Raw genomic sequence first — 16,683 nt, forward strand, 5'->3', positions numbered from 1 at the left:
CAGTAACCACTCCCACGGGGGGCAGGGAAGCAGCTCAATGTTTTTCACTGCCACTGATCAACAGAGAGACTTTCCTTTAACCCAAGCAGAAATGGCCTCACAGAAACTTACAAAACAGTTCAAGAACAGCAATCCAGTAACTTGAACTTTTTTAAATCTCAGAAAAGTGGGAAATAAGCAAGATTTTTTTTTTGTTTTTGTTTTTTCAGAGATAGCAGAGGTTCGCAAGTAATATCAAGTTATAACAGTGCAGTAAATGACCCCACACAAGAGTGCTAGGCCAAAGACAGAAAATATGCAAGTTTTGAGAGAAAAACGATTTTAAAATTAAGTGCAAACAGGAAATTCAGTAAACAGCTTTTGGTTGTGCTCTAAATACAGCTACTAATGCAGAAATCAAGTTTAACAAGCCAGAAAATGCTCAAACTAGGCAGCTATGCAGAAAAACTTATCAAATAAACAGAGGAAAAATACTTAAAATCTCAAAAGTGGCTCCTTTCTTCTCTCAGCATTTTCTCCTCTTGGTGGGTGCTTCACCAACAGCCAACAAGCCTGAAAAGACGCCAAAACCACGAGGCAACTAGGTTTTAAGAGAGGAAGATGAAGGAGTTTTGGAAATGACCCCTTTTGGCCAATAAAACTACAGTTTCAAGTCAGTAACCACTCCCATGGGGGGCAGGGAAGAAGCTATTCTCAACACTAAGACAACCATTGCTTCGCTTACATTCCTGACAATTGTAAGATTTCAAGTCAAAATGATAATATGCAGCGCCTCATTTTCAGCCCAACTGGTCCTTCAGGCTCTGGGATCGATGGCAGCAGCAGTAAATTTGGTTCCATTCGCTAGGCTTTACATGAGAATTCTACAATGGATATTTGTTACTCGGTGGTCAATTCTTTATCACCCACTGTCTTACAAGATAAGAATCATTCACATTTGCAAGAGAGATCTAAAATGGTGGATTCATTCTGACCAGGTTCTACAAGGTCATCCATTCATTCCCCCTCAGCCCAAAGCCATAGTAACCATGGACGCTTCCCAGCTAGAGGAGACATTATCTGGGGAAGATGGTCAAATGCACCCAGTCCCCGAAGAGGCCAGTTTGCATATGAATGTGCTAGAGATGAGAGCAGTGCTGTTAGCATTGCAGGCATATCCGAATGCTCTCCCTTTAGGGACAGTTGCAGTACAGTCAGACAACATGTCAGGTACATCAGCAAACAAGGAGGAAAAAAATCATACCCATTGTGTCAAGAAGCTCCGACTGTGGCAGTGGATGATCTCTTCCACCCGATTTCTTTTAGTAACGCACATTCTGGGGAAGTCCAAAGTGATAACATACGACTTGAGCAGGTGCAGTTTTCTGCTTCATGAATGGTCCCTCAACAAAAAGATTGCGAACACAGTCTTCTGACAGTGGGGCCAACCTTGGTGTGATGTATTACTGTCTCCCTTGAACAACAAATGCAGCAGCTACTTTGCCCTTATCTCCCCTACAGTGTGAATCCCCGAGGGGCACTCAACTTCACAAATAGTCCCCCCCCCATCTCCTTTATACGTATCCTCCCACTCCATTAATTCCAAAATTTCTTCAGAAAGCTGCAAGGTTAAAGAGCAAGGTCCTCTTCATTGCCCGTTACTGGCCTCAACAAATTTGGTTTCCCTTCCTTTGGCCTCACTTGATTCAACCACCTTGGTTTTGCATCCAGCTCAGACCACCTGTCTCACCCAACAGGCATGATGCATCCAAGCATAGTGAATCTCAGGCTGACTGCCTGGTTCCTCAATTCCATTAATAGCCAGACAACCTATGCTCTCTTCTCCAGTTAGTCTTATATTTTTTCCTCCCATAGACCTTCCATTAGAAAACTATACTCCAAGTGGAAGCGTTTTGTTTTTTTGGCTCGAAAACCATAATATTGAACCTTTCTCAGCCGCCATTCATAATATCGTGAAATTTTTAGCCCATATTTTTGAGGAAGGAATTAGTGCTTCTACAAAGCTTCTAAAACTAAAATTAACAGTGATTTCCATTTCGAAAAAGTGGTTCCTCTGTAGTGTCCCATAAGTTGAGCAAAGCTTTTTTGAAGGGCACTCTACTCTTAAGGCCACCCTTTAAAGATCCTACCCCTATATGGGACCTAAATCTTGTGCTGAATTGTCTTACACAATCGCCCTTCGAACCCTGAGCTACATGCAAACTCAAATATCTTTCATGGAAGACAATTTTCTTAGTGGCATTACCTCGGCCAGAAGAATTTCTGAGATCCAAAAATGCTTCATACTTGATTTTTCTTAAAAACAGAGTTACCTTGCATACCAACCCATCATTTCTTCCAAAGATTTTGTCAGAATCCAATATAAATCAGTTAATTTGCCAGTATTCTTTCCAAACTTTTCTAACAAAGGAAAATATGTATTGCATTTATTGGTTGTTCACAGAATGTTGCGTTTTTACTTGTGTAGGATAAAAAACATAAGAAATTCTAAACAGTTTGTGTGTATTATTGCATCATATGCAGAACCAACATTGGGTAAACCAGTTACCAAAGTTACTCTATCTAGATGGATAAGAAGTTGCATTTCCTTTATATGTAACAAATTGGGTATTGCTCTGACAAAACTTGCTCAAGCCCATTCCATCAGATCCGTGGCAACTTCATCAGTTTTTCAGTCCAGAGAATTCATGGATGATTTGTGCAGCAGCTACTTGGGCTACTCCCCATACCTTTACTCATTACATATTAGATATGGTCTCCAGAGGAAGGGCATCAATTGGTTCTGTGGTGCTTAGGAATATCATTCCTTGAGTTTTCCCTGGAAATTAGGTAGCTGGAGACTCTGTTCCATTAGTTGAGGACAGAATGTAAATTGACATCAGATAAAGAAATTGTGTCCTCATCATAACATTCCATCTGTGTTGTCCATTTTCATTTTTCTGCAACTCCCCTCTCACCAACCCCCATCCTTAAGGCTTCTGGAAGAGAGTGTTTAATGGACCTGTGTGTCGTCATACTTTTTATGTAAGCCCCAGATAAAGCTTCTCGATAATAATTTCCATCTTTTACTTTCTACTAAGGCAGCAAACAAGATCTGAGGTAATTGGGGTTGGTGCATTATGGGTAAGGGAGAAGCTCGAGAGTTTTTGGTTGCCATAAACTTTCGACCAAGTCAGATCCGAGGGATCAGATCCAAATACATCAGTTGAGGAAGAATGAAAATGGACAACGCAGATAGAATGTTACAGTGAGTGCATAACTTCTTTTTTTTTTTACTTGCATGTGCAACAGGTAATCAAAAATTAGGGACACCAAGTCAAAAATTACTTCACTGATTCTTTCAGGAAACTCATGGCTTCTGTACTTATACTCCCCACTTTACTGTATGGCTCCCCAGTGCTGCTTAACCTTCAAGTTTCCATTCAAAATAAACTAAACTGGTGTTACAATAAAACAGCAAAATTTGCCACTAACTCGTCAAACTTTGCCACTAATTCGTTAAACAGAACCTATCAATACTTAGTCCTAAAACAGCTTGATTGGCTTGAATTACCCAGACAGCTCACTCACACCCAACTACTCATAGTTCATAAATTAATATACAAGGCAGAACAGAGCAAAGCCTTACTAGACCTACTGCATACATACATACACCCCTGCTAGGCAACTTCTATCTGAAAAGAAAATACTGCTTGCTACGTATAAACCACATCTGTCAAGCAGAAACCTCTCTCTGTTCTGGCTATGTGGCCCACTCCTGGAACTCAATACCCTTATCCCTTAAACATAACAGCAACCTTTCCAATTTCATGACCAATCTAAAAAAAAAAATATCTGACACGTTTGACTGTACCTTTACCTGCACAGCCCTCAAAACAGATGCATGGCCACCTACTCACTATAACTGCTTCTTTCTCATATCTCCATATCTTGGAAAGTAGTAATGGCATACATCAAAAGAAACTCTCACTTTAATGATACCATGCTGTTAATGTATGCTCTTCTACCTCTTCAGCCATTGCTCACTGCTATTTATTTTCCTCTCTTGTGTTCTTCCATAACATTCTTATCTTTCTAATAATAAATAACTTTGTCAACATCTCCTCAAACGCCACCCACCCCCACCCCGCCCATACCGCCTCATCTCATTCTATTTCTCTGTCTTTTTTGGCAGCATAATACTCTGTTATATTATTGGAAATATATTGAATGTTTTGAATAGCTATGTATTCGTTTACTTGACATAGGCTAACCATTTCTAAAGGTGTCTTGGTACTTGTGGTACATATATTCTTGATCGCAATTTACTCTAGTACTATTCTGTGAATGTACTTCAATCTGTGTTTATCTGTTGCGGGGCTTTTCTCTTCTTGCATATAATTACTTATCAGCTATTGTTTAAATGTTTTTGAATCTGTTGTGGAGCTTTTCCGCCTGGAACTTCACTGCAAATGGTCCATTGGCTCAGCTGGACTTTCCCCAATTATTTAAGGATAAAGAAATAATAACTAAAATATCCATAGACAACTCAGATAGTACCTGTATAAGACAAAAGATTTCATGTTGTTAGTCCAACTCTTATTTCTTTTGAAAGAGAGAAAAAAAGGCTAGTCAGTTTTCAAGCAGATTGTAGTTAGCTGATTACCTAAGGCTTTGCTTGGGTTCCTATCAGTTTGTCGAAACTTCAGCAGTTCGAACACCATATGTTTGAACTGTGAAGTTCAAAACTGATTATCACGAAGCAGCGGAACACCGAATTCTTTCCCAGGGAAAGAATTTGGTGGGCCGTTTCTGTGGCTTCTCTATTTTCAGCACTGTGGTGGAAAGTTACGGGTCGGGTTCAGGTAAGTGTGCGATTGTGTGGACGTTAGGGTTAGGGCGCAGGTGAGGTGGGTGTGCGATAGTGGCAGACTTTAGGGTTAGGGCGGGGATCAGGTGAGTGTGCGATAGTGACGGACCTTAGGGTTAGGGTTTGGGTTAAGGTAAGTGGATAGATAGTAGTGTATGTACAGTTTAGTGTAGGGCTAGATGTAGGATTTTAAGTGTATGTCTGTGGATTGCTGTTTTTTTGGTGTGCTTGTGTTGTGTGTGTGTGTGTGTGTGTGTGTGTGTGTGTGTGTGTGTGTGTGTGTGTGTTTCTTGGAACAGCAATTTTATTCCCTGGGGAAAAAAATCACTGTTCTAAGCCTCTGATGATTTTGCACTTCGAGGTTAGAAGTTCGAACTTCTGCCATTTCGTCAAAGTGATACATACCCCTTTGTTCTACTATTGTCACCTTGAAAAAAAGCTTTCTTCAGAATGTCAATGCACAGTGCACTACAGCTGTGGGTACTTCTGAGGCCTTCTGGAAAGGAGTGGATTCCAGAGATATTTTAGAGACTGCTACTTGGTCCTCTGTACACACTAATGAGTAAGACTTCTGTTTTCACCTTTTTCTGAAGGGAAATCCACTCTATTAAACAAGATTTTTCGGTGTCTCAAATCACCAAACATACCCTAAAATGTTCATATGCAGCTACTGAACTTTCCCAAAGCTTTATTTGCAGTTGGGAGAGAATTTGGGAGTACTGCAAGATCTGTGCATCGTTTATACACTGTACTGCTCTTCTGTCTCCATAAGTAGAATTACTTGTAAGTTAGCTGTTTAGAATCTTAGTCTTTTAGTTTCCTTGTAATTATGGGATAATTCTGAACTACTGCTGAATCTAATCTGAGCCTCATTACTGAATTTTTTGTAACTGGTGTTACTGGTAAAGTGTGCTTACTCTAGTGACTTTTGGATTTCAATATTCTCAGTATTGTAATTTTTGATGCAGGGAAGCTTCTACAGTTGTTAACATCCAAGTTTTGCTAAGTGGCACTTCTGTTTGTTGTAATGTTTTTTTTTCTTGTTCTTGTGCCTGCCCCAGCCACCAATGATTGTACACTAACTACAATAATCACTACCTGTCCCCACTGTAAAATGTACATTTCTGAAATTCTAATCTACCTTGGGTCATTGACCTGCAGCTCAAGAGTCCTAGGACTAAGAAGTGCGACTGGTTAGAGTTTCTGAAGATAATTATTATTTTACACTAGCATGAAGCTCAGAATGCATTTTTGAAATATAGCGCCAACATGAACCTGACTCTTCTAAGGCGACAGTTGCCTGCACGAATTAAGATCATATTTATTTGTGAGCAGTACCAGCTTGTTTTCAACTAAAAGTTTTGATCGTCTGACTTACATTTAAATGTGTAATATTGCATGGTATATGCAAGTAAATCGAAGCCATGTTTTGAGAAGCTTTGCTTATTTGCTTTTTACTATGGAAGTATTTTATGCATTATTTTTTTAATAGCATCTCAGCGTACTTAATATGAGAAGTGTAAGAGAATTTAATGGATTCACATGATGTGGCAAGACTAATTCAGTATATATTTTTAACTAAAATTTTAACAAATATCTTCATCATTATTATGATGCTGAACAAAGAACTTGTGTTTACATTAGTATTTGTTTTAATGGGCAACGCAGTACTACTATTGAAGTATATTGAACATCTAGAGTTAGCAATTGTCTTTTAATTGCAACAGCATTGTCATTGGCTACTAATTAATTTAAAAAGCAAGCAGTTTATGGCATTCAATGAGATCTGAGGAAGCGTGCACTTCTAGCACGTGAAAGCGCTTATCTTTTTTACATCATTTTTGTACTTTTTATTGAATAAAAAGAGTTTGGAACTTCTCGTGGTGTGTCCTGAGGTTTTTATCCAGAACTTCTTGGTCCAATACGTTGCTGAAGGACACTTTGGAGATCGGAAATATTGTTTTTCATCTAGTTTCTGAAGATACTGAGCTCCACTATTTGGCTGTGTATAATTGGATCCCTCTCTAGCTTGTCTGCTGTAAACAACACAGAGCTGCTCTCACCCAGGGTCTTTTATTCAGGACTCTGAGATGTGTGGAAAGCACTGAACAGTGAGAAACTAGCTTTTTTTCAAAAAGAAAAACGCTTAAAAAAAAAAAAAAAAAAAAAAAAAAAAAAGAGAGAGAGAGAGCTGCACTAAGCACAGCTCATCACCCTGCCATTGTTGGATTTTCCCTCTGATGAGTTGTCTGCACAAGAGTGTTTTTCCAATAACAGACATGTACAGTCTATGCATCTGTAGCAATCGAGGTGTGAGGCTCAAATAACCTGTGCCAAGAGCAAATAAATATATCCTGATCTGCAGCAAATTCCTGACGAAATAGCTAGGCATTTCCCCACCCCTTAGTAGTAAGTCCATCTAAACAGTATCCTAAACAAACTAGACTTAAAGTACTTTCATCCCTGTCCTCCATGAGCCATTCCTGTCAAAACCATGGACCAGAACTTTTGCACAATTTCTGTAGCCAGACTGACTGAGATGGATATCTTAAGAGAAGTATAAGAATTGAGTTGACGTCTTTTCTGTCCCTTCCTCAATTAATGGACTTCTGATCTGAAGTTTGATCTGACTTCAGCCGCTTTTTAGACACAGGATTCACAGCTTCTCCTTCCCTTACTTCAAATTACCTCCAAACCTTACTTTAATTTAGATCTCATGTGCCTCTCTCAGTATTCAGATGTGTTTGCTGTAGCTCAGGTTGATAAAGATAAGTCAAACCTTTTTCTAGTCAACTTACTCTTCTACTAAGGTTTCTAGTAATTCTTTCAGTACCATTGTTGGTACCTTTCTTTTGCTTTATCTCCTTTCACGAGCCCATTGTTGGTATCCTGTTTTTCTCTTCTCCTTTGATTATTGGCTGGAGGTGGGGGTGTCATCAATTTGTTAAACCCTGTAGGCTTGTCAGCTATTGTTAAGAAGTGTGCCTCTTACATACTTAAAGTTCCTAACTCTGATGTGCATTCAGAGCAAGGAGCTGGTCACCTAGATATTAAATGTGACATCTGCCATCAGTCATTGAGCTTTGGTGGAATGGAGGAACAAGCTTGTGCTAAAATGTCTTCCTCCTCTTCAGTTTCTGGTTGTAGTCCAAGGGCCTGTGATCCTGATACTCCTTGTATCTTTCGCACTCTCCTTTAGAACTCCTTCTGGAAAGAATCCATGTTCTCACTGGATCAGATAATTTCCAGAAACATTTGACTTTTCTGCAAGAGGTGCCCTGTAAGGCTTTCAGAACTCCATCATCATCATCTTTCAGGTCTGTCAGAAGTCAATCTGAAGCGGTTGTGGACAGAAGGGTGAGGAAGTTTCTCCGGACTCAAATTCAGTTGGTAGTTCTCCTGTCTCTGTCTTCCATCAGACCTGTGAGCTTCAGACCTTTCCAGATTCCCATTGCTGCTCCTACTCCGATCTATTTCCCTATTTCAGAGGTGCCTGATCAGAGACTTCTGAGATTGTCCATGTCTGATCCGAAGTTGTGGTCTTTGTCTCCAGCATCTACTCTGTACCATCCAGCACAGACTCTGTTGGAGCTCGAGGCATCTCAGAGCCGTAGCTTTGATGCAGTCATTTCTGGATGTTTTCCCTCTAGGGTTGATTGCTATACAGACTAACAGCATGTCAGTGGTCTGGTATATCAGCAAAATGAGGAGGAATCCACTGTTACCCTTTGTATCCAGAAGTGATGAGAGTATGGGAGTGAGCTATCTCTTCCAGCTGCTTTCTAATAGCAGAGCACATTCTGGGGACTCCAACATGTTAGCGGGCAGATTGAGCAGATTTAATTTATTGCCTCATGAGTGGTTTCTGAATTTGTCAGTGGTGAAACAGATCCTCAGTGGGGCAAACCATGCTACAATCTCTTTGCCTCTCTCAACTTCAAATGCAGCAGGTACTTTGCCCTGATCCCCCCCTAGAGGGGAAGCCACCAAGAAAAGCTCTGATTAACAGTTGCTGCCCCACCATTTCCTTTTATGCATACCCCCCCTCTCCCATTTTACAGACAACATCCCAGTGGAAGAGAAAGGTCATCCTCATTGTCCCTTTCTGACTTTGACAGGTGCGGTTCTCCTTCATTTGGCTTCACATAGTACAGGATCTATTCCCAGATCTCCTGTCTCATCCTTCTGGTCTGCTTCGTCTAGACATTCAAGTCGTCAAGCTGACCGCATGGTTTTTCCACTCCCAGTGATGGCTAGAGTTTTGAGGCTTTTCTTAGGTTCTACACATTCTCACATCTTCCCAAAAGGCTTCACCTAGGTTCGCTAGTTAACAGCTAACACAGCAATTTACACACTGATTAAAGAAGCCTGGCATGCTTACATTTTTTGTAACCTTTAAAAATATTTGAGAGTGATGTCCTAGTCCATTATTTGTTTCTGTATTGTCCCTGGTGTAAGCTTTTAGATAAACTACACTGTCATCACTCCATTTTTGACTACAAGTGCTATCATATAAGTTTTATTTCATCATTTGCTCAGTCAAAAGCATTTCAGCTACTCTGCTCGTTTTCTCTGTGATAGATCCTGTTCACTAATTTCACAGGAAGTTAGTTCTTATTGTTTATACTTGAAGATCGCTCACATTCCATTTCCATTTCAAAGTTGGTTTAGTACTCCTCACTACAAAATTACCAGTCAGTATCTTCCAGTAGAGATGTCAATCCAGAGTAATCTTGGCTTTTGGCACATCTTCCCAAATGGTTATGGATTTATTGCAGACATATAAACATTGTAGGTAGGGACCACATGGTATGCATGTTGTTATTAAGGTCACATGGATAATCGGTGGATAAAAAAAGATGCTTAGTAATGTCAGTTAATGACATAAATGTATCATTATGTAAGATGATACTTTGTATGTTGGTTTCAATTGGAGATTTTATCCACACCTTGTCCCTAACCATCTACTTTTAGTATTTTCTTGGAATAATAATTGTGCATCTTGATACAAAGAAAGTGCAGCTAATGGTTCTCTCCCCTTAACAGTTTGTGTTGATGTTCTCATATTGGTACCTTTCACTCTCAACTGTTGTTTTGCCCAGTCTGTTTTGATGTAGATGAAGTCTGAGGATGGGCATGGGGTTTAGTAATTCACCAAATGGTGATACCCTTCATTGATCAAGTACATTTTATATAATGTTAGAATGGTGTTAAGTCTTGAAAAGTTATAATAGTTTGTGGAAAATATTTAAACAAGAACAATACACGTGTTCCTCCTCTCCATGCTCAGATGATGGGGCTAGGATTTCACAGAAAATATGTCCAGGCTGACAGGATGCCATCAAGTGGCTGAAGCAAGAGCATGAGTGATCCTCATGGCTAATTGAATGATAACCCCTCAAGGCTGCCTTCCTTGTATTGTTAGTGGGCTGAGTCCACTTGGAAGAGGCTAGATGGGTGTCACTTACTTGGGGGATAACAAGATATTGTAAAAAGGGAAAAAAACTGATCTGTTCTGCAATACTTTTGATAGCGTTTTGTGTGTGGGGAGGGGTGTAGTCTGTTCATAGATGAAGCACAAAGTTAGGCTGTGCTCCTAGACTTTGATCATGACCTCTGCCTTCAAAAAGCTTCTTACTTGTATAGCAATTTGGGTCTACTTCAGTAGACCAAACTTTTATTACCAAACTCTGAAGTTTCCCAGACAAAAGCACCGACGTCCGGAACACCGACTTCCCCACATCGGTGGGTTTAGTTTCATTGATTTGTTTTTGCTCGGGATGGCCAAGCGGTTACTTACCTTGCATGCAAAGTCGGTGTTCCAGATGTCGGTCTTCTGTAGTTGTCGGCACTTTTGTCTAGGGCAAGTGAGTGTCGGGTAAGTAAATGTTCATTCTACTGAAGTAGACCCAGCAATTTACATGAACTCTGGTCAGGAGACTAAGTTGACAAACTGTCTTCTCAGTGTTTTTTCTCTTTACATCTGTAAGTTTTATATAAACTTGATTGGGAAATTGACCAATGTAACTGCTAGCTACTGTGCATTGGATGTGTTCCATGCACAGAAGAAGGCTAGTGCAAGCCACCAAGACCTTACATTCAGTCATAGAGTCATTCTCATTCTCAATATTCAGAATCTCATTGGCCACTATTTTCCTCTCATCCTTTACCCTGACATGCAATGTAAGAAGGTTGTGCAGTTAACTTCCACATATTAAAAAAAGTAGAAATACCTTCATAAAATTGCGAAGTGAATGAGTCGAGAAATATTCATATACTACAGTTAAAATGGACAATGTTTTTTTTCTGTTATTAAATATTTTCCACATATGTTTAACTCTCTCAAAGCTTAATACTGAGTTCAGATTTTCAGTATAGTATCTTTGCACCACCACCTGAACTACTCTATTGAATTTGTGCAACTTTGTTCCAAAATGTGATTTCTAAAAGCAATTGTGACTCTTATAGAAACTAAACTTCACAATGGCACACAACAGTTATTGTCCCACAATAACTATCCTGAGCAATTCTTACCAACATTCCTTGTGATTAAACAGTGTTCATTTTACACAGCAATTGATTAAAAGGGCAGTACGCTTTTTAAAAACATTTTCAATAAATGCTCATAACTCTGCCAAATTTTAACATTTTGAGTTCAAGTTTTTAATGTGTCTTCTGTAGGTCACTACAGCTGGAACCATAACACTGAATTTGTGCAGCTTGAAGCAAATGTGATTTACGAAAATGATTGCAAGATGACATTTACAAATTGAATTATACAATGGCACACAGCAGTTTGGCAGAAAAATCCCTGAAGTGACTGCCCTAAAAATTCCACAACAAAACTTCTGCACAGCAATAGGTTACTGTTAGTATAGGATCATTTAAAAATATATACTACAGAAGCGTATAAATATCTTTCATAAACTGCATGTAAAATACATATGCCATTTTAGAAGTGCAGTAAGGCACATATAGATATTCCCACATGCATATTGTTAAGTTACTTGCCATTTGTGGCTCACAACACCTGTGGATATGCAGGAATATTGGTACTGACTATGAAAAAAGTCTTTAATTTACATAATAGTCCAGGTTTTGGATTTTATGAAGTCGCATATGGCTTTAACTTTGGCATTTCATTTACTTTTTCTTTCTAATTTATGTTTTTGGTGTAGGTATTGGCCCTGGTAGCACAGATGAAGCTTTGTTGTCTGCAATTGTGAGCGCTTTGCACAACAGTTCTGCACCAATCACAGGACAGCATTCTGCAGCTGTTGAGAAGAACCCAGCAGTATGGCTTAATACATCACAGCCTCTTTGTAAAGGCTTCACCATTACAGATGATGACATCAAGTAAGCATATGACGGAATTCATATTACATGCACCCAGAAAGATGTGTAGGATTTAAAACATTTGAATACAATAGTCATTTCATTTCCTTCACTTGTTTATGTAACTGTTCAGAATACCACTGTGTGTGGTACATAAGTATAGATCTGAAGTAGGAGATTCATTTGTCTGCAACCTGTGGGTTATGGATCCGATATCGGATCCGAACCGGCATGGTTTACCAGCTATGGATCCAAGCTCTCAGCTCCTCCCCTCACCCATAATACCCTGCTCTACCCTCATGACCTCAGATCTCGTTTGCCGCGCATGGTGACCAGATTGTTTTTCCAGCTCTCCAGGTAAGTGATAGATGTTAAGTTGTCTATCTCGCCTTCATTCTTGCTGGATGGGATGGGTTCGGAGCCGACCTCGGCTCCGACTCGGCCACTCTAAAGCTCGAGAGTTGGTTCCACCGGCTCGAGGCTCCCCTTATATCCCACAATGCTAGGCGAGAGTTACCTCAGATCTCGTTTGCCGCTACAGCTTCGAGGTTGGTTGTTCTACCGGTTCCTGGTGAGTTTAAGCTTTTTTCTATTAAAAGTCACTCTGTTTCCCCTTTTTTAGTTTAATTATTGTCCTATTAGTGTAGTTCATTGTACTTTATCCCGAACTAATATTTTCCCGTTTCTTTCTTTGAAAGAACTTTTAGTTCTTCCCTTGGGCCTTGGGCCTTCCCTTCCCTAGGGAGTGTTTGTGTAGTTTAAGCTACTGTTTATTGTACTTTATTGTACTTTATTTTTTAGTATTTCTACTAAAGTAATTTTTTCTGACAGGGTATAACTGGTGTGTTTGAGTGTGTGTTTGTGTTCACCAGTTAGGCTATGTCTAAAGAAGCAAAGGTCTCCGGATTCAAGAAGTGTGATGCGTGCTGTCAGAAAATGTCTCTGACAGACGCTCACACTTCTTGTGTCTATTGTCTGGGGCCTTTGCACCTGCAGGACTCCTGTGCTGTCTGCCATGGCTTCAGCCCCAGGGTCCTGCAGGAAAGGAAAAACAAGCTCATTTTGAGAGGCTTGTTGAAGCCTGAGGATTCCCTGTCTGTCTCAACAGGGAAGCCCTCCAAGGCTTCGAGGTCTTCGGCTCCGGCTTCTGAGCCGAGACCTCAGGTTGTTCAACCTTTGCCTTTATCGGCTCCGGCTGGAGCCGATAAGACTCAGTCCACAGTTTCTGTGGCTCCCTCGGCTCGGGCCGGAGCCGAGGTTATCGAGGTACCCGTGTCGGCTCCGACAAGATCTTGAGCCGACAACCAGAAAGAGGTCTAGGTCACCTTCTCTTGGCTCCGTTCATTTGGCTCCAGGTTCTCCCCTGCTGTCTGAACGGAGCCAAAGGTCTCATTCCTCTAGGTCATCGAGGTTGTCCGATCATGACCTTCAGAGGGTGGTGAGTCGACTACTTAAGTCTGAGGCACTGGCCCAGATGCTTCAGAGCCCGACTCATCAGTCGGTGCCTGTCCCGGTCCATCAACTCCTTCCTCCTTCGACTCTCTTGAGCTCGGGCCGGGTCGTGTCGGAACCGAGACTGTGGTCACCTCGGGCCGAGACAATTGTCTTCGGCTCCGTCGCTCCGTTTTCTTCCATGGAGGAATCTCGGCGCCGGACTTCCCTCGTCGGCTCGAGGGGTGAGTGGCATCGGACCCTTGTCCGACCCCCTCTCCCTCTCGGTGCTTGGCGCTGGTGAGTTCGGCTCCGACATCGCCTCGAGCCATCACTGTCGGTGCCGAGGGGGTCTTTAGCTCCTCGGGCGGGGACCTCTGGCTCTGCCTGACAGGGGTGCTTCGAGGTCATGCGGAGTGTGTTAGAGCCTGGCTCTACTCCACAGTCGGCTCCGTCAGCCCCTCCCTCTATGCTGCCTCAGGGTAAGTCGACTCACTCCCTCATCCCGGACCGCAGAGAGCCAACTCCTCAGGAGCCCCCTGTGGGGATTTCATCCTCTTCCGAGGCCTCTCCTGATTTGGCAGAAGAGCCCCTCGGAAGAGGAAGTGCAAGAGGAAGCACATTGACTCACCTGAGTCTATCACGTCCGACACAGATCTGGATGATTCTGAGGGTTCCCCCCGTTCCCCTTCTGAAGATGTCTCTTTTGCAGACATTCTAGAGATCCTTAAACAGAGGGGAAATTGGCCAGCCCTCAACCCTTCGGAGGACGAATCTGTGTATCTTGAGGCGTTTGGCTCTCGTCCTTCCACCTCCTGGGTGTCCCCCCTCTTCGACCCCCTCATGCAGGTGGTTGCTAAGAAGGCATGGACGGCTCCTGATTCAGTGGACCCCACTCCCAGGAGACCCTCCAAATTCATCACAGCTCCAGCAGACAAGGAATTTTTATCAAAAGGAGTCTCTGTGGATGCTATGGTGGTAGCTGCCGCCACAAAGAAGGAACTGGCTGATCCTTCAGTGCCTGTCCATCCACCTAACAAGGAATCTAGGTCCATGGATAGGTACGGGAAGCGGATGTTCTCCTCAGCGACATTTACTATGCGTTCGCTGAATTACCTGTGCCATTTCACTCGTCTTCAAAGGGACTTGATCAAAGAAGCGAGTGAAATGCTAAAGGACCCTACAGCTGCGGGTTTCCAAGAGAAATGAACACGCAGCTGGCTATCCTTAATTCTATTTCCAACTCCTCCATGCGCCTCCTCTCTTATGCGGCCGATGGAGCGAGCAGAGCCAAGAGGAACAGGGGTAGCCTTACGTAGGCACGCCTGGATGCGGCTATGCAATTTTGCGGAACCTTTCAAGGCGTCTTTCACAAACTCCCTTTTGATGGATCATCCCTTTTGGTCCACAAGTGAAAGAAACCCTGACTAGGTGCGAGACGGATGGCAAGACCCTTTCTGCCGTCGGAGTCCGTTTTCCACTCCTTCTAGGCCTTACCCCAAAGGCCAGAAGGGGAAAGATGTGGTTCCGTAAACAATCTCAAGGGACTTCGCCTGGCGACAGAGTCGGTTCCCGCCAGAGGCAGAGGGGAACAACAATGGTAGACGCCGCCCTAGAGGCAGAGGGGTCCGCAGAACCAGGGCAATCGAGAAACGTCTTCCGATAAGCCCTTTCAGCATCCCTGAGGTGTTGCCCGACTGCCCATCTTTGGAGGCAGTCGGGGGAAGATTGTCACTGTACCCAGAAGCCTGGCTATCCCTGACACAAGACAAATGGGTACAGTCCATCATTTCGAAGGTTATTCTATTCCCTTTCTTCGTTTTCCAAGTCAATCAAAAAAATCCCTTCCAGATGTTCCACCCGCTCAAAGGGATATAGCAGCTTTGGAAATTTCAAAACTGCTTGCAAAAGAGCTATTCAGCCAGTGCCAGCAGACCAACTAGGATCCGGAATCTACTCAAGGTTCTTTTTAGTTCCAAAGAAAACAGGGGACTGGAGACCAATTTTGGATCTCAGTATCTTGAACAGATCGGTCAAGAAAACAAGATTTCGGATGGTCACGCTGCAATCCATTCTTCCCCTGTTGGGAAGAGGAAACTGGATGTGCTCTATAGACCTTCAGGACGCGTACTATCACATAAAAATGAACAGGCTCCAGAAGATTCCTCCGCTTCAGGCTGGGAACCAGTCATTTTCAATTCAGGGCCCTGCCCTTTGGTCTCACCACTGCCCCCTGGGTGTTTACCAAATGCATGGCAGTGGTAGCTTCTCACCTGAGACGACAAGGATTCCAGGTGTTTCCATATTTGGACGACTGGCTCCTCACAGCTCCCACCAAGCATCTCCTTTTGATGGCCAGAGATTACACTTTTCGTCTGTCAAGAACTGGGTATCTCAATAAATTGCGAAAAGTCTGTTTTGTCGCCTTGTCGTACTATTACCTACATAGGCAAATTTAGATACTGTAAACATGTCTGCAACACTAACGAACCAAAGGATATCAGACATTCAGAAATTGGTGTCTCTTCTTCTCAACAACAACAGAGCCAAGGCCAGGTTAGTTCTAAAGGTGTTGGGAATCATGGCAGCGCCATACCTCTCCTCCCATTGGCCAGATACCACATGCGGATCCTTCAGTGGATGCTTTTTTCTCAATGGTCATACCAGGAACTTCCCATGTCTCACACCATTATGATCACGCAAGCGTGCAAAAAGCATCTCATGTGGTGGATGTCTTCCCCCCAGCTCCTGTTGGGGAGACCATTTGTTCCACCTCCTCCGGTTGCTACTCTGACGACGGATGCCTCCCTGATCGGGTGGGGGGGGCATTATCAGGGCAGGACAGTCCAGGGCACATGGCAACCAAACGAATGCCACTTGCACATAAATGTTCTGGAGATGAGAGCAGTGCTTTTAGCGTTGCAAGCCCTTCAAAACTCTCTTCCCTTGGGAACGATTGCGATCCAGACAGACAATATGTCTGTAGTGTGGTACATCAACAAACAAGGCGGAACCAGATCATACCCCCTGTGTCGAGAAGCACTCAGACTGTGGCAATGGGCGATTTC

The 16,683-nt window shown here is 42.5% G+C and overlaps 1 protein-coding gene across 1 annotated transcript in view; it reads left to right on the forward strand.

Annotated features, from left to right (window-relative positions):
- LOC122810582 (methyl-CpG-binding domain protein 2-like) overlaps window positions 1-16,683 on the forward strand; it is a gene marked incomplete at its 3' end in the record, with an annotated part of 395,833 nt that overhangs the window by 330,524 nt on the left and 48,626 nt on the right. The window contains 1 exon segment of the mRNA XM_044082163.1: window positions 12,028-12,205. Within this exon segment, the coding sequence (XP_043938098.1) occupies window positions 12,028-12,205 (178 nt within the window).

The sequence above is a fragment of the Protopterus annectens genome, chromosome 1.part1 (assembly GCF_019279795.1).
Source record: "Protopterus annectens isolate FY-2018-M chromosome 1.part1, PAN1.0, whole genome shotgun sequence".
In the NCBI taxonomy this organism is placed as follows: domain Eukaryota; kingdom Metazoa; phylum Chordata; order Ceratodontiformes; family Protopteridae; genus Protopterus; species Protopterus annectens.